This window comes from Megalobrama amblycephala, linkage group LG12 (assembly GCF_018812025.1).
Source record: "Megalobrama amblycephala isolate DHTTF-2021 linkage group LG12, ASM1881202v1, whole genome shotgun sequence".
Taxonomy (NCBI): domain Eukaryota; kingdom Metazoa; phylum Chordata; class Actinopteri; order Cypriniformes; family Xenocyprididae; genus Megalobrama; species Megalobrama amblycephala.
Genome location: NC_063055.1, coordinates 40,518,097 through 40,537,864, shown reverse-complemented (window position 1 = coordinate 40,537,864; position 19,768 = coordinate 40,518,097). Strand labels below are relative to the sequence as shown.

The 19,768-nt window shown below is 39.4% G+C and overlaps 1 protein-coding gene across 17 annotated transcripts in view; it reads right to left on the bottom strand.

The window, feature by feature from the left end:
* The window catches only part of magi1a (membrane associated guanylate kinase, WW and PDZ domain containing 1a), a 73,477-nt gene that overhangs the window by 25,445 nt on the left and 28,264 nt on the right, over positions 1-19,768 (bottom strand). For 7 of the 17 annotated variants that reach the window (XR_007187648.1, XR_007187647.1, XM_048211203.1 and 4 more), the window contains exons 3-7: positions 8,017-8,136; positions 7,348-7,536; positions 5,714-5,900; positions 2,753-2,835; positions 1,703-1,768 (exon numbers count right to left, since the gene is read on the bottom strand). Coding sequence is in view for 15 of the 17 variants with exons in the window: in XM_048211203.1 (XP_048067160.1) it covers positions 1,703-1,768; positions 2,753-2,835; positions 5,714-5,900; positions 7,348-7,536; positions 8,017-8,136 (645 nt within the window). In the remaining 2 variants the exon portion in view is untranslated. The remainder of the gene's footprint in view (positions 1-1,702; positions 1,769-2,752; positions 2,836-5,713; positions 5,901-7,347; positions 7,537-8,016; positions 8,137-19,768) is intronic. The other 10 variants (XM_048211204.1, XM_048211198.1, XM_048211201.1 and 7 more) reach the window with 4 other exon arrangements.

Genomic DNA, 19,768 nt, shown 5'->3' with positions numbered 1-19,768 from the left:
GCTGGATGGCTTGTGTTGATAAATGACATGCAATTAATTTTAAAATGTATTGCATGTAGAAAAAAAGACTAAACGTGTTGAGCTATATAACAATAATTAGTTTATAAATATATAAAAACAGTTGTTCCCTTGTCTATTAAAACATGTAATATATTAAAGCGTCTTTGGTGTTTCCATGGTTTCTACTAAATAAACCGGAAACCGAGGGTAACGCGGGTATGACGCCATTGACAGGCGACTCCTCACACGTCCCGCAGCCTTGATTAAGATTGCAATTTTCTCACAATTTATAAATAGTTGCAAACATTTGGGATATTGTAAGTACTCAAGTGAACAAAATATATAACACTGGCCTAGTGGTTTTATGATATTTTACTGCAAAAATATTACATATTGCAACTTTAATCTAAATTATGTCAGATAACACTTAAGCAAAACATGGTCAGGTCAAAGTGTCTGAATAATTTTTGGTTCCAAATGTTTATCAATTTTACTGGTAATCCACTGTATGAAGAATTTTTGGGTATAATATGTCACAGTTTACTTTATTTTGCTATCCTCACTTACATAAATGAACTACAGTGTCCTGCACCCACTAGTAAAAATATATCCAAAATTATATCTAGTGTCTGAATAATGTTTGGTTTGACTGTAAGTAGAAACAAGTATTTGTATCTACCTTATTATAAAGTATCATATGTGGTCAAAACTCATTTGATTTGAGTGGGTAGCTGTTAGTCAAGATCACAGATCTGCTGTGACATCACATCCAAGTGGCAATTTTTGGAGATGGAGTGGCCTGAATATGAGTAAAGACACGGGCTGCGTCCAAACTCACATACTTCTCTACTATATACAGTAGTAGGTGAAAAACAGTATGTGACAGTAGTATGTCTGAATTCACAGCGCTCATGAAACAGTACCCGGATGAGCTACTACCTCCAGCGAGATTCTGAAGTGTGCATCTGATGGACACTTTACTATCCCATGAGGCCACGGGAGAGGAATTGTGAACGACAGTGAAGCGTCAGCTGACGCCGGTAGGTCACATGACTTACTTCTAGCTTCTGACTAAGTGTTACTTGATCTCAGTGGTGCGTTCGACACTATAGATCATTAAAATCTAAGATGACGTCAGTAAATTATGGAGTGTTAGGCCCTCTGCCACTCGGTGATACTATAAGAAAACATGGAATTAGTTTCACTATTCATATAAAATACTGGAGGACCAGTAATTTTCTTCTTTTAAATTCAGATCAGACTGAGGTATTATTTATTGGACCAAAAACCTGTACACAGAAACTCTACAATCTGCATTTAGAAGGATGTGCTGTTACTCCATCCTCGACAGTTAAAGACCTGGTGTTATGTTAGACTGCAACTTGTCCTATATAATAAATGTGAATTGAATCGAATTTAATTTTTGTGAGTATTTTGAATAAAAGTACCAGAAGATGAACAGCAAAGGCATTTCTGCTTCATGTTAGTGTAGGTCATTGTACATCACATCATTTTCTTATGCATGCTAATATGTTAGAAAATCAAAGTTAAACAACAACATAACAATATTGTACACATCATGCACAATGATTCACACACACACACACACACACTTGGACACAAACACACTCACACTCAGACACACACTAACACATGCAGAGAGACTCATGCAGTCATGCTAACGATGTTTTAATGCTCAAACCTGGCACAGGTGAGAAGAGAGACGTACCGAGATCAGTGTCCAGCTCTTCTGTGTGTACACCCTCTTCTCCAGAAGAAGAAAAACACACACGAAAAAAGTATGAATATTTGATGAATATCAAGTTGGCAGAATGACAAGTGCAGCATTGTGCCATGTAGGAAAAGTGTATTCAGAAGATTTCAGATTTAAATTTAGGCTTTACCATATTTTTACCATATTTGAGAGCTCTATGTGTGTTCACTAATCAGTGTTTATTTGTGAATAAAAGCCTAAACTAAATCTGTTTATCATATAAAGTGTTCGTATCTCTTCAAGAGACCTGAATTAAACTGCTCCATCCATATGGATTTATTTTACCATCTCTTTATAAACTTTTTAAGCATCAGAGTTTTGGGAATATAGATATTCAATGGAGGGACAGAAATCTCTCATATTTCATTAGAATTATTTGTGTTTCAAAGAGGAACAGAAGTCTTATAGGTTTTGAATGACATGAGGGAGAGTAAATGATGACAGAAATTAAATTTTTTGGGTGAACTAACCCTTTAAGGCTTGTTTAGAATTTTTTTTCCTCGTAATATTCAGATTTTGACGAAAACGATCTAAAGCTCTGTGAAAATGGCAGCTTCCTCCTGACAATAAAGCGAGTGCTGGGCAGCAGGTCAGGCTGAGGATGAAGGACGCCCTCTGCTGGTCAGTCTCTCTGCTGCAGGGATTCACTAGCCTTGAGCCCAAACAGCTTTAAAGAGGTCAGGCGCTCTAACAATTCTGATGCCGATACTAGCGTATGGATGAGTAAGCCTGGAAAATCCATTCCTCAAGCTCTGTCCATGCAGAGAACATACAGACCTTGCTAAACACAGGCCTTACGTTATTTAGCCAGGTATAGAGTAGCTTTAAAAACATCAGATTATATGCACACATACAGTGTGCTGAAGTACGCATTATCGCATCCGTACAGTGGCAGAATGAACAGAACTAGTCGAGCTAGTAAGTGTGCACTAACTAGTACACAGGCCTGATGAACTGCATGATTAGTGTTGGTCTTACCATCATCTTCACAGTCCTCCAGAGGTTTGGGCGGTTTGTCCTGACATCGAGGGTCCATCCATGAGGTTGTCTTTGTGTTGTGGCTATAAAACAACAGCATTACATTTAGATTCTGATACTGTCAAACACATTAGTGGTGACACCATTAGCCACTACGCCATCAGATGCGTTCATCTAGATCAAATATGTGTGTGAATGATCTTGTACCATCATAATACCACGGTTTTCTCTGAAGTGTCTCGGACTACCATTTCAGCTACATGAATATCGGTATTGCATTATATAGCTACATGAATCATGGTATTACCTGCTAACAAACCAAGCTATGTCCAGCTTAATCCAGCTTAGACCAGCTATGTCCATTTTAAACAAGCAAAGACCAACTATGTCCACCTTAAACCAACTATGTCCATCTTAAGACCAGCTATGTCCACCTTAAACCAGCAAAGACCAGCTATGTCCATCTTAAACCAGCAAAGACCAGCTATGTCCATCTTAAACCAACTATGTCCATCTTAAACCAGCTATGTCCATCTTAAGACCAGCTATGTCCACCTAAACCAACTATGTCCATCTTAAGACCAGCTATGTCCACCTTAAGCCAGCAAAGACCAGCTATGTCCATCTTAAACCAACTATGTCCATCTTAAGACCAGTTATGTCCACCTAAACCAACTATGTCCATCTTAAGACCAGCTATGTCCACCTTAAGCCAGCAAAGACCAGCTATGTCCATCTTAAACCAACTATGTCCATCTTAAGAACAGCTATGTCCACCTAAACCAACTATGTCCATCTTAAGACCAGCTATGTCCACCTTAAGCCAGCAAAGACCAGCTATGTCCATCTTAAACCAACTATGTCCATCTTAAGACCAGCTATGTCCATCTTATGACCAGCTATGTCCATCTTAAGACCAGCTATGTCCATCTTAAGACCAGCAAAGACCAGCTATGTCCATCTTAAACCAACTATGTCCATCTTAAGACCAGCTATGTCCATCTAAAGACCAGCTATGTCCATCTAAAGACCAGCTATGTCCACCTTAAACCAGCAAAGACCAGCTATGTCCATCTTAAACCAACTATGTCCATCTTAAGACCAGCTATGTCCACCTTAAACCAGCTATGTCCATCTTAAGACCAGCTATGTCCACCTTAAACCAGCAAAGACCAGCTATGTCCATCTTAAACCAACTATGTCCATCTTAAGACCAGCTATGTCCACCTTAAACCAGCAAAGACCAGCTATGTCCACCTTAAACCAACTATGTCCATCTTAAGACCAGCTATGTCCACCTTAAACCAGCAAAGACCAGCTATGTCCATCTTAAACCAACTATGTCCATCTTAAGACCAGCTATGTCCACCTTAAACCAGCAAAGACCAGCTATGTCCACCTTAAACCAACTATGTCCATCTTAAGACCAGCTGTCCACCTTAAACCAACAAAGACCAGCTATGTCCATCTTAAACCAACTATGTCCATCTAAAGACCAGCTATGTCCACCTTAAACCAGCAAAGACCAGCTATGTCCACCTTAAACCAACTATGTCCATCTTAAGACCAGCTATGTCCACCTTAAACCAACAAAGACCAGCTATGTCCATCTTAAACCAACTATGTCCATCTTAAGACCAGCTATGTCCACCTTAAACCAGCAAAGACCAGCTATGTCCATCTTAAACCAACTATGTCCATCTTAAGACCAGCTATATCCACCTTAAACCAGCTATGTCCACCTTAAACCAACTATGTCCATCTTAAGACCAGCTATGTCCACCTTAAACCAACAAAGACCAGCTATGTCCACCTTAAACCAACTATGTCCATCTTAAGACCAGCTATGTTCATCTTAAGACCAGCTATGTTCATCTTAAACCAGCTATGTCCATCTTAAGACCAGCTATGTCCACCTTAAACCAACTATGTCCATCTTAAGATCAGCTATGTCCACCTTAAACCAGCAAAGACCACCTATGTTCACCTTAAACCAACTATGTCCATCTTAAGACCAGCTATGTTCACCTTAAACCAGCTATGTCCATCTTAAACCAACTATGTCCACCTTAAACCAGCAAAGACCAGCTATGTCCATCTTAAGACCAACTATGTCCACCTTAAACCAGCAAAGACCAGCTATGTTCACCTTAAACCAGCAAAGACCAGCTATGTCCATCTTAAGACCAACTATGTCCACCTTAAACCAGCAAAGACCAGCTATGTTCACCTTAAACCAGCAAAGACCAGCTATGTCCACCTTAAACCAGCAAAGACCAACTATGTCCATCTTAAGACCAACTATGTCCACCTTAAACCAGCAAAGACCAGCTATGTCCATCTTAAGACCAACTATGTCCACCTTAAACCAGCAAAGACCAGCTATGTCCACCTTAAACCAGCAAAGACCAACTATGTCCATCTTAAACCAGCAAAGACCAGCTATGTCCATCTTAAGACCAACTATGTCCACCTTAAACCAGCAAAGACCAGCTATGTTCACCTTAAACCAGCAAAGACCAGCTATGTCCATCTTAAGACCAACTATGTCCACCTTAAACCAGCAAAGACCAGCTATGTTCACCTTAAACCAGCAAAGACCAGCTATGTCCATCTTAAGACCAACTATGTCCACCTTAAACCAGCAAAGACCAGCTATGTCCATCTTAAGACCAACTATGTTCACCTTAAACCAGCAAAGACCAGCTATGTCCACCTTAAACCAGCAAAGACCAACTATGTCCATCTTAAGACCAACTATGTCCATCTTAAACCAGCAAAGACCAACTATGTCCATCTTAAGACCAACTATGTCCATCTTAAACCAGCAAAGACCAGCTATGTCCATCTTAAGACCAACTATGTCCATCTTAAACCAGCAAAGACTTTTGTTTTCAGCAGGTGGCAGTGTGTGTGTGTGTGTGTGTGTGTGTCAGAAGTGTGCTGCTCTGTGGCTCTTACTCGATGAAGTAAATCTCTCCGTTCTCCGTGTAGGCCGTCTCCCAGTTGTCCGGCAGCGGTCCGAGCGGGTCCTGGTCCGGAGGGAGTCCCGGGTGTTTGGACGTGGGCGACGCAGTCATGTTGTTCAGCACGTAGGTGGGGGCATTTTCTCGCACCACGCCGTGTGTGTCCGGCCGGCTGGAGTCTCCTGTACACAGCAGGGGAGAGGGGAAGAGACTACGAGCTAAGAACTCTGGGTAAATTACAGGAGGAGGCGGGAAGAGACAAAAAAACATTTATGCTTCCATACAAAAGAAGAGTCTCTCACACACACACACACACACACACACACACACACACACACACACACACACACACAGGGTAAAACAGTCATTTCTTTCAATTAGATTGAACTATTTTTCTGTTCGATACTGAATGAAATAATGGTACATTTATTTCATCTGTTCTCTTGGCTGGATTTGTTTTTTTGGTCGCAATGCATTCTGGGATGGCCTTCAGACCTCACAGATGACAGCCACTCACTAGGTTTGGAAATAAAGCCTCTCTCTCTCTCACACGTGTCCAGCTGAGACGGCTTCAGCGAGTGAGACGTGGACAGAACGCTAATACAGCCAGTGTGTTACAGACGAACAGCAGCAGTGAATGAAGGGAAAGTGACAGCTGAGGTAAAGCCGTCTGATGAGCAACAGTAATCAAGGCTGCTGGAGCTTAGCAGAGGCTCCTTTAAAACACAAATACCTGCCGTCACAGCTGTTAAATCAGAAATAAAGTGTTCAGGCCGAGCGACAGTGACAGCAGACATTCCTCATATTAATGAATTCTGTAGAAGTATTGTTATTGTTGTTAATTGTTACAAAACCATTACTATACACCTTATAGCTTAAATCATATTTTTACGTGCATACATACACTTTTTGCCACACCTGCCAATGGCTGGTGACTTCAGAAAATTTACCGGCCAAAACTATTTTTTACCAGCCATGAAACAAAAACAGGCAGTTATGACCCCAATATTTGAGATAAAATTCACAATCCTCTATTCCAATTTCAATACCACAGCTAAAACTACTACTTAATTAATGTGATTTTATTAGCCTACATTATTAAAGACAAGTAAACAGTCAGTAATAAAAAAAAGATCAGATAATCAAATAGCACAAATAAATATAATACAACAAAGATACAAATGAAATAAACAGTGCTCTTCATGCAGGTCTAACAGTAGTTTTCAGGTACAGAAATGTAATAAAGTAGTCTAATCAAATTAATAACATCGCAAAGATTTTTATATCCTTTTTAAAGTTCAAGAACAGTGAGTGATTTTTGTTCCATTTGTTGTTTGGTTAACATTAAAAACACTGACAGCAGGAGGATTATTAGGACACTGTCACTTTAAGAGCGAATGAACTGAACTGAAGACAGAACTGACTGTGTTTACTGAGATGGGCATTTTTTGACAATTTTGTGTGAATTTGTCCATTCAAGCACAGGAAGGCATGAAGAGAGCTCAACTTATTTGCGCATTGAAACACAGCTTTCAGTGTACACTCACGCTCACTCACATGCACGCTCACACTCGCACTCATGCATTCTCTCACACACACTCTCTCTCACACACACACACACACACACACCTGTAAATGTGTTGTTCATGTCTGCTCTGCTGTCTGCATCCTCCTGCAGCTCTGTCTGCACTACTCCTGCATGCTGCATGCGATCGCAGGACTTCTGGGAACCAGTGAATCTGTCTCGCAAAGCATCGTGGGTAATTAGTGTCCTACTGAGAGGCTGGTTGGGCGGCTTGGGTGTCCCATAATAGTTACCTAGACAACCAGAAACCCATTAGCATGCTTGAAAAGAAAGAGGGACAGAAAGCACTGCAGTGTGTGAGAGAGATTTGTAAAACAAAAACACACACACACACACACACACACACACACACACACACTCTCTGTCCAATCCAGAAACACAGCAGAGGCATGTGGGCTTTCCTCTAAAACTGACGCTAGAGAATATTTTAGTTTTTTATAGTTTGCACAGACATCTCTGTATGTTTGTCTACACACTGTGACAAACATGGACTACAACTACTGGACATGGACACATCTCATCTCAATGCAGTGAATCATTTTTTTTATTTAATGCATGCCATTTTGCTTATGGTTGCATGGTAACACCATTTATGGGCACGTGCTGTTATTACCGCGGCATATGAATATGACAATTATTCTGTAAGATGACATCACAGTACCCTGGCACTACCATCACCATAACTGCATGATATGACTGAAACACCGACACACCATCATACGTCCCGATCTCTAACAGCGCTCCACGCCGATCCAGCTCCAGAAAATCCTCCACAGACAGGAAGTTGTAATGCACACCATGAAGCTCGCCGTCTCGAGGGCGACGGGTCGTACCTGCAAGAGAAAGAAACACAAGAACTCCAGTCAAATCACCAACTCAGAAGAACTGTTGCATGTTGCGTTCCTCTGCACAGAGCCTTGCTGAGACGACGACAGCATTTAACAGAGAGACAAACGCTGCTCAAGGCAAGGTCTGACCCCTTCACAATCATACATCGACTTGAAGCTGATGGAAGCCTGGATCACTGTGGAACATTTCAAAACTGGAATAATGCATAAAACATTTGTGAATAAAGCCGCGTTTCCCTCCCATGTGCTCAAAATCATCACTTCCTGTGAATTTGGTGCAAAATATCAGTAATAAAAATGCTCTTTTCTCCTCCATCATAAATGAGTTGGTCTCAGAGCGTCAGACGAAACACAATAAACGCTGTCATGTGATCTTGCGTTCAGATGCTGGTGTTTGGGAACACAATCGTGTGAGACGCTTCTGGAGGAATTAAACCAAATCATTCTGATGACAGACTTTGATTCAGGCGTTTCAGAACCACCAAACCAACATTTGAGACGCTGCGATGTGATTGGTCCACTGGTTAGTGCAGTTATCCAATCACAGCCTCTGCTGAGGGTAAGTCACATGAGGGTTTGAGGGATGCGTTTCCATCGTAGTTTAGGATGATTTTTGTGCAGATTTTTAGAATTTATACACATCTTGGCATTTCCATCCAGCTTCTTGTTTTGTGATATCCCAAAATTTGCTTAAAAACAGCTCCAGTGCCTCCATGCTCTAAACGAGGTGATCTTACAGACGGTTCTGTTGATGGTGTTCAGAGAGTTTGACTTCCAGTAATTAGATTAAAAAAATAATAATAATAATAATAATAATAAAAAAAAAAACACTACATAACTTAAGGGACAACAAAGCTACTATTTATTACGTATATCATGCCTCTTGGTCATATTATCCGTCGTCATGGTTTTCATTATCACTGTCATGCTGATGATATTCAGATTTATACTGCTGACCAGATTCTGTTCACCTGACCACATCACTGACAAATCTGCTACTGTCAGAAATGTAGGCGTCACTCTTGATCCTTCACTGACTCTGCATTTTTCCAGCTTCGCCGTTTAGCCCAACTTCGTTCATGTTTCCCCAAATGACGCGGAATCGGCGCACGCTTTTATTACATCACGCCTCGACTACTGTAATGCTCTTTTTGCTGGATTACCATTGCACTCTATCTCTCGTTTACAATACATTCAAAACTCTGCTGCAAGAATATTAACCCACACTAAACGATCTGCTCATATTACCCCTATCTTATTTAAACTCCATTGGCTCCCTGTATCATCTCGCATTACTTACAAAATTCGTCTGCTTATCTTTAAATCACTCAATGGCCTTTCTCCTCCTTATCTCTCTGATCTACTGTCTCCTGACGTTCTGCCTCGATCCCTTCAATCTTCAGGGTGTGCACTTCTTATAGTACCTAGATTTCGTCTATCTTCAATGGGCGGCAGGTAATTTTCCATCATTGCACTGAAACTATGGAACTCTATACCACTGACACGAAGGACAATAACCTCAAAACAACTCAAAACCTACTAGCTTACCCAATACTATCAGTCATAACATGTTCTTTAGACACTCTCCTCATCTTATACTACCAGCTGTAATTCTCTCTTATGTATTTTATGTTGCATCTACTATTCTTGTTTGTTACTTATTGACACTATCCGTTTCCTGTTGTTATTTATACTTTGTTATGCATCTGTTTTCTGTATGTAATTGTACCATGATATGCAAATGCATTCATTTCTATCTCCAGACTGGGCAAATGTCTGCTGTCCAATTAACTGATTAATTGATTGTGAAATGACTGTTTATGATTATGTGAATTGACTGTCTATTATGTTAGTGCTTTTGTAAAGCGTCCTTGAGCTTGGGAAAGGTGCTATATAAATTACACATATTATTATATTATTACACCACCGGTGCAATGAAGCAATAAACAAAAACTTTCATTTCGATGGTGGATTGTAGGAAATACCACAGCTGTGTGTAAATCAAACACGTTATTTTGCTATTGATGAATATGTAAAAACTTCATTGTTTATTGATACATCAACATCTTTTTAGATCTCAAGGGTTAACAAGACAAGCAAAATCAATGAAAAGACCAACAATGCTCTGTCTAAGGCCAGGTTCATATTTCATACTGTACACGAGGACACAAACGCTGACTTCATCACGGCTGAATATACTCTTGTGTTGGTCTGGCAGTAACAAACCCCAGAATTCAAAGGAGTGATGGAGTTACATTACATTCAAACATTATGATTCACTTCAACTAACTTCCTCAGCAAGATTCTCTTCAGTCTGTGGCATCGTGACAGTGTTTGAGCTGAAAGACGTTTGTGCAAATGTCCACTACAGCGGGCAGACACGTTCAAGAGTGCAACAACACACCAAACCGAACCTCCATAGCTGCGTTCATGTGCTTCACAGAGTCTGTTTCAGGAATAACACTCAGTACGGCAGTGATTCCCGTTACAGTACACATCACTCCTGAGGCTTCACTGGGAATCTGAAGCATCAATCCTCATCATCAAACACATGGTGTTGTAGATTATGACTTCACGATAGAAACATGACTGTCAACTGATTTATCAAAAATAATTTGTACTGCACTTTTACACCTATTGCTTCACTACAACAACGGTGAAGTCATGTGGGGTTAGAGCGGCACCATTCTGAATAAACCGAGAATCACCGCTGAAATGTCATGATACCATGAAGTATGGTGTTAATTCATAATTCAAATCTACAAAATTAACCAAATTTTCATGAATACATACATAACAGACCAGACTGAAATGAAATCAGTGTAAAAGTGCATTTAGATGTGCTATTAATGCATTAACATCCCAAATATGACTGCATAAATAATGTTACGAGATTCATATTGTAAATATAAAATTCTGAATACAGACGTATGAAATATTGGAAAAAATTAAATAATATGCCTACTTTTACATAGGGAAACTGAACCACCAGTAGGAGGCAGCAAGTCTTAATGATTGAGTCACTGAATCATTTATTCAACCGATTCATTCAAAACAGCTGATCCATTCAGGAACAGTGAATCATTGATTCGCCCGATTTGTTCAAAAACACAGAATCATTCAGAAACGAAACATTGCTGCGTCTTGCTCGGAGAAGCACAACCGTTCTGCTTTGGTGAAATAGAGAGAAAACATCAATATTGACAATGTTGTGTCTAAAAAGTCCTTTAATATTAACGTTTTGTTATTGAACTGTTGTATAAAATCACATTTGCAATCGTGCTGATATTAGGAAAAACAGCACTCATGCTCGTGTCGTACTGCTGAATAATGTACTATAAAACAAGAACTCATACAGGAGCATTTTTTGCCCTCATATCTTGAAATTTCAAGACTCTGATTGGAGGACAGTATGTAGGCTATATTAAAACATATAGTTCGTTTATAATGTTAAATCACACTGTAAGGATTGATATGATTGACAAGAATAAAGTACAAATGCTGCTATGTTGATGAATAGAATTGTTCACCTTCGCAAAGATGATTCCAGAAATGAATCATTACATCTGATCCAGAAGCAGTCACATGATCAACAGATGAACTTTCGAGAACACTTTCTTATATAAAGATATTGTGATGTTTGAGCTGCTCATTTTTAAGATCTTTTCAGTCTCTTTCTCCTGATAAACTGCAGAGAATGATGACGTACAACAGCGTCTCACTGCAAAATGAACTGAAGTGTCGGGAAACACTCAGTGAACTCTGAATTCACACCGCATTCATACACCGAGAACAGCAGCGGCACTCAAAACACTCTCTCGTGATGTTCAAATGAACGTTTTGAGTAGTGTACCTGCCGCACACACAACATTACTTGCAGTGCTACTGTATTGATCTTACTATGGTAAAAAAGATGCAGTGGCATCAGCAGTATTTGAAGCTTTAGTATCATGATAGTACCGGTATACTGTGCAACCCTACTGCGGATCACACATCTGATCTCAATAAATCACCAGTGTCTCAGTCCTACAAGACCCATTAAACTCTTCAATGTGTTTGTGCGGATCATATTAAAATTATTGCTCAGTTGAGTGTTTGGTGCGGTTTTGTTTTTTACAAAATGATGTATTTCAGTGCCGTTGTCAGAACGAATGATTAAACTTTTGGTCATGGAAATGAGGTTTTGACTCATGGAGATTCATTGGTCAGAGTTAGTGTGAACCCTGAAATACTTTGCTTAGAGCACAGACAGTGATTTTGCCTGTCTAGTTTGTCATAATAAAGATGAAACATGAAAACTGTTGATGTGTTGTATTAATGTATCTTGCAGTCAGGCTTCTCTCTGCTCTCGTTTTGTTCTACAGGCTCCTGTATCTCGACCTCAAAAACCAACAAGCTCAAATGCAAATTCTCTGTCATTCAGCCTTCGGCAGGTCAGAGCGACGCCATGTGAAGATCAGCACACGCCGGATGAGCGCTAGCACAGATTATAAACTAATAACGCTGGACATCGGGCTGGGAGAAACTCTGTTCAAAGACCCCGAGTAATGAAGATCACACAGATCTGTGATCAGTTTCATCATCATGTGAAAGAACAACAACATTTTGAAGAATGTAAAACCAGGGCGAATATCACAAACTAAAAGAGCCAGAAGACAAGCGATGGAGTCGAACTCTAATGTCTGATCATCTCTCTGTTAACGTAAACAGGCTGAAGCTCTGGTCTGATACGTGAAACCTGCCGTCTGCCGGCTGTCGCTGCGGCTCATTGTCTGTCCGAACATCTGCTGCTCGTGAGCTCATAATGACGGCCGCGGCGTCTGTATCCGTCTCTGTTCAGCTTCACTACAGTAACACAATCACACCCACAGAGGACTGAGAGAGTAAACAACCTCAGTGACAATCATGCCTATTTTTTGATTGATTAAAATAAATGACACATGCAGTCATACATAAAATAACTTGAACGCAACTCTCTCACTGCTGTAAAATAAAATGCGTTTTTATCATCATCATCATCATATTAAATGGGTTGTGTGACATGAGACAACAGTTAAATAAACAGACAAAATAATTGTTTAAATTGTGGACATGAGTGGCAAGATTGTTTAAGGTCACAGATGAGTGATCTGTACGGCAGTAACTTAACGAACTTTTCAGGCTCGTTAGTCATCAGCAGATGTTGCAGTGTGTGGCTGATGATGAACTACACTAACTCTTCTGATTTTACAGTGCAGGTTTGTTACTTTCTGATGTTTTGTCAACAATAAAATGCATAGGAACATTAAAATGTAGTTTCTTTCCTTTCAATTCTGTTCAAACAACATCAAATCAGTATGATTAATTCAATCGAAAAACAAAAATATTACTTTGACCAACAAATGACTAAGTTGAGATAATGTCATTTATTAATTATTTTGAGTCAAACATACAAAAATATATAATTTATACAACTTAGACCAAAAAAAAAAAACTTTTTTTATTTAAAGCTTAACTAATGATTCTGACTTGATTTCTCTATTGCACTGTAACTTCTCCAATTTTTTTTGCTACAGTGTTGATAGTATAAGTGAATGAACGTTTACTTGTTCTCCGTGTTACTTGGACCGAGAAAATCATGTTTATTTGTCAGCAAAAGTCGGCCGGATCATACTTCCGCATGTTCGTTTCCCGCTCACGGACAGTCGGATCCACAGAGGGTTATTAACAGAAAGTTACTGTTAGAGTAGGTTCATCACTGACTTTTTCTACTCTTTAAACAGCATTATGGTAAAGATGGATCACTATGGCAGCAGATCTATTAACCTCAACATGCATTCGGCATTTTGCTTTAGGCTGAACTGACAGAACGGCGGTTTCCTTGCAATTTTTCCCTGCGTTTGGCCTAAAACATTGTTCGTGGTCATCCAGTTTGAAACGTTGACTACAAACACGGAGGCTTTCCAGAATTTCCAACACATTTCTCCATATGTACGATTGTCTGAAGTCTTTAGCCGCTGCCTACGACACTCTGGATCCGACGCTCCCCGATAAACATCTACTCTCCGATTTCTTGCACCTGGGAACAATACAAGTCGACACCATTATAACAAAGTTTGCTAAGAAGTATTTCCTACTAAAGCAAGGTGTTACTGCAGCCTATCAGACTGGGCGTGGCCTCAGACGGCAACAATCCCAGTGCATTATGGGTGTTGAAGTTTTCAAACCTATTTGGCAAAAGGGAAGAAAACAGCCTTTTATCTCTGTCAGGTAGCACTGATTTCAAACATGTTTTGCAATTCTACTATATTTTACGCAGCCAAGTTTTGCTGAAAGCCCATTTTGCCAGAGGTGAAGTACATCTTCAAGTTTCTATGTTGGTACAACTTGACCTGTTTGGTTTCAAGACGTTGCTCTTCGATCTTGTTGCTCTTTTTTTGTTTGATGAGAGACTGAAGACAACAGGTTGTTAAATCAGTGGGAACGGTTCACAAATCCGTGGGCACAAAATGAGGAAACGGTTTACGAATCCAGAAGTACAAATGTGTGCAGATTATTGAGTCTCACATGTGACCCTGAACAATCGTGTCAATAAAGTACTTTGAAATTGAAAGATGAAAGAATTGAGCCCTGATCTGAATCTCTCCATGACCGGACACAGATCAAACAAACACCAACAATGAAGACGTGCTTCATAACAGAAACACACTGACGCAAGACGCTTTTCATGGGATTGTGGGAACGAGTGAGAAATGAAAGGATCTCGAGCTGGAAGGAAGAGAGCAGAACGGTGTGCGTTAATTATTTACAGTATTTCACACAGATGTAAATAAATAAATAAAATGTGATAAAAAGAGGAAGAGGAAACAGCAGCTGGACATGACGACGATGAGAGAGACAGACAGATCACATGACAGATCACATGACATCCAAACTGTCTGAAGGTCGGGTGGAAGATGCTACATCCAAAATCTGCACAGAATCAGAGTCATTTAATATAGTTATTTTTCTCGGAAATTAAACTCCTAAATGTTTTGTATATTTCATCACCATGATACAGTAATGTCTAGTTTTCTTTCCAATAATCTAGTGATCAATCTGACATTTCTACCACTCCACTGTAAATACCATCATGCCGCGTTTTATTCAAAGAAAATCAAGTCATTTTTCATCAAAACATAGTAATTTGACTTAAAGTGATTTAAATAAGATAAAACTAACAAATAGCAATATTTAAAGCCCCTCAACAAGTGTTTCTTTTCTTTTGAAAAAGCAGGATTCACACCATCTCCTCCTCATAAATCCAGGAAAACCTCATCTGAAAGTGTGATTTCTAGAGCTGGAAAAATCATCTAAATTAACAAAATATTAAAATGCTGTGAGCTTTTTTTTTTATATATAATGCATTTTTCTAGCTATACCAAGCTCTAAAAGCATGCTGAGGTTTGAGAAGCACTGCTCTCTTTTCACACTTCAGCTATAAACTATAGCTAACCCTGGGTCAATTTAAACCCTGGGTCAACAGAACCTGGTGTTTACACTGCTTGTACTTACATCTGTCCACACCTCAGCTCTCTAGTAGTGGATTTTTAGTCCCGATCACACAAGATTCAAGTGAAAATCATGGGAACACTCAACCCTGTACAGTGTCTGTATTTGTTATAGTATAATTAAGTGTTTGTTTATCTTTTAGCGCCGTGTCATTACTAGGAAACATTGTTCACTCTATTCACATGGCAAGTCGCGTTTGTTCTTGTACATGTTGATTTTATTGCTTCTACTATTCTCATTTGTAAGTCACATTGGAGAAAAGCGTCTGCTAAATGACTGAATGTAAATGTAAATTATATCTTTAGATGTATATATTTTGCAGACTGGGCTGATTTACAGTGATATCTGGCGACCCTCGAGGAGAAACGCTCTGGTGCGAGTCAAGATCGGATGGAGAGCAGCATTCGACTGAACGGCAGCTGCTCGAGAGGTTTAATAAAAGAGTTTGAATTACACACACCTTAACTTTATTGTTGGTTTTATTTACATATTATTTGACTGTAGCCCGGTGGAGACTGAGACGCCGCCATACGGTGTGTTATCTTTTGCGTTATAAAAATGTGATTGTTTCATGTGATCATTGTTCCACTGAGCTTCTACTTTGGGCCTGTTTTTAATCTCGTGTTTCTGAAGTATTTGTGTGTGGTTGAGTGAGGAAACACCCTACTTGCCAAATCAGAAATAATGCAGTTACTCAGAGGTGATACAACTGTGAATCATGTGACATTCAGTGATACTGCAAAAGAGTTTATTACTCACGTCTGCTGTGTTCCTGTAAATCAAAACTCACCGTCATCAAGATATTAACATTCATTAGCTATAGTATAGCCTGGCGAAACCCTGACAGTCTGACTCTAGTTTTATATCAACAGCTTCTTTATCAACTGGCGTAGTTATAACGTTTCTGCTTTTTGCTGTCCTGCACAAATTCTGGACAAAATAAACATGGTATTTCTCTCTCATCACTCTACCAACAAAACAAACATGATAAAAATACAGATATAATCCACACTTAAAAGGTACAATATTTAAGATTTCTGTCCACTAGACGTCTATTCAAATCAAAGGCGTATCTTGATAATGGCAAGTTTAAGCACAGAATCTTGGGACATCATCTCAACGGATGGTACAAAAGAATAGGGATTGGACTCGGGAAGAAATCATGTTCATGGATGTGATTATTAACGTTACTGTAGTATGAAGCAGAGCAGGAGCGAGTGTTGTGGAGCTGAACGAGGAGCTGGAGCGATTGATCAACACACGCCTCACGAGCAGCGGGACTTTTATTATGACACAGTCGCCGGCGCTGCTTCCGCTTTTCCGGTCATGAGTATGAGGTAACGCAGCTCTGTTTATCATATTAGATACATTTGAGTGTGTTGAAAATGATGTTATAACGTTACTCTGCGCATTCGCTCGGCGGCTGCTGTGAGACACTGTTGTAAGATAGATCCATTTTACAATATCAGATTAAATGCTGGATGATTGTGTTGATAAATGACATGCAATTAATTTTTAAAACGTATTGCATGATGTAGAAAATTATGCATTACTGTTAATACAAATAATTATGTCTATTAAAACGTGTAATATATTAAAGCGTCTTTGGTGTTTCCATGGTTTTTACAAAATAAACCGGAAACCGAGGGTAACGCGGGTATGACGCCATTGACAGGCGACTCCTCACACGTCCCGGAGCCTTGGTTAACATTGCAGTAAACAAAATATATAACACTGGCCTAGTGGTTTTTGGATATTTTACTGCAAAATTCTTACATGTTGCACCTTTAAAGAAGTTCTGTTACAATCGTCCTCAATGGGTAAATGAGATATTCGCCCTTCAAAACACTGACATTTCACAAGAAAGTTCAACACTCTTACTTCAGCAATCTTATGGTTGAATTGGATCATCGACGGTCAGCAGGAAAGACAATGCTAAATAAAGTGAGATTAAATACATGAAGTATATTTGTGTTATTTAAAGGTCCCGTTTTTCGTGGTTTTTTGAAGCTTTGATTGTGTTTATAGTGTGCAATATAACATGTGTTGATGTTTCGCGTGTAAAAAAACACAGTATATTTCACATAATTTACTTATCTGTATACCGCTGTTTCCACTGTCATAAAAACGGGCTGATGACTTCCTTGTTCTATGAAGTCCCTCCTTCAGAAATACGTAACGAGTTCTGATTGTGCCAGCGGTTCCTGTGTTGTGATTCGACAGCAGTTTAGCGCATCTTGCCCGGAAAGGTCACGCCTCTTACCATAACGTGGAGATGCACGCGCTCAGTGTTATTGTAAACATGTCTTTAATTTTACCCTATCAATTTGAGCCGGAATCAGACCCGGTGATTGGACTGCGGGATGAAAATAACAGCGTTTCGACGACATGGCGACAAACACACTCTACAAACGCAACTCTTGTGTATTCCTGTGGGCGGAGGTTAGTCAAAAAACTGTTTTAGTGACGTCATTAAAGAAGGAAGTAGAGGGATGTAGTCCAAACTGGCCGTTCGATGTAGGCGACTTCTGTTAAATAAAATATCTCGCTTGGCATTGAACTTTGAGCTTTAAAATTTTACAGATTTTATTTATACTCTAACAACAACATTACACACTAACTAAAGTTTGAAACATGGGATCACGAAGAACGGGACCTTTAACATATTTAATTACTGCAAGTTTGCGTAATATTCTGAGTTTGTATTTCACTGTTTTTATTCATATTGAGGAATACTGAGTTTGTTTTTGTGAGATGAGTAAATGCTCACATTAGTCCAGAACTACGATGTTTACACACAACACCTTTCAGTCAACATGGGAAACAAAGTAACATGTAAACACATCTCGGATTAGAGAACGTCTCGTGTAAACAGTACACCGAATCTTTCAATCGGAAAGATTTTAATCTGAATGAAAAAAGTGTACATGTAAACGTGGCTGATGTATGATCTCAGTGACCTAACGTACAACAAATGTTAGGATAAAACATTTACTGTGGAACAAAATTATTCAGGAGTTTGTTTAATGATTAGACAGAAATAATGATTTATTAACAAAAATCTTCCTCAGATATCTGTCCAGGAATGTAAACCACACGCTTTGAGGATGTGAACGTACACACAGATGATGATGATGATGATGATGATGATGATGATGATGATGATGATGAGCTTGAGAAGTGAGAGACTTACAGGCTTACATCTGCACCCCATTACAACTGTACTCTACTGTGAATTACAGCTGCACAATTCTGAATAAACAGAGAATCTCGTTCCACATAATCAATCATATCTATACCTTCACCCAAACACAGGTCTTGCTTTTGTTTCCACACACACACACACACACACACACACACACACACACTCAGTACTGAGATCACACAGCTCACGATGTGCAGTATCAGATCACACTCACATTGACATACTGTACATGCACTGGGCCAAAACATCATTTAAAATAGGTCACAAACACACACACCGTCATATATCACACACTAAACCCCATACAATAAACAAGACTAAATGAAATGAGGCATGTCTATTTTTAGACAATCACGTGATTCATCTCTGTATTCTGATATTTACGATGTCCGTTTTTTCTCAGCACTCGATGATTAGACGTGATACTCAGCACAGTCTGTCAGGTGATCTAGTGAACGTCTCAGACCATGTGAAAAATACAACAACAAAAACTGCCTTTATAAACAGCACTAACTGCCGTATAATTCAACAACAACAAACATAAAGCATGATATATGATATTCGGTCTGCTCAGACGCAGTCATACGTGATATATGTGCGCTGATTCCCTTCATGTCAAATCACAGACTGACGTCAGCAGAACAGCTTCAGCTTCTCGAGGTCAAACTCTTCTTCTCGACGTCAGGATTAGAACGTGAGCCTGAAACACGTCAGTGTATCTCAGTGACGCAAGAGTTCTGAAGCCTTTATTAACACTCTTAAATATCATTTCACATTGCTTATTTGTGCTCATTGGAATCTAACGATAATGATTTTTCAACTATCCATTAAAATGTGTCATGTGTCGTTCAATGACATGCTTTTAAAGGTGCCCTAGATTCA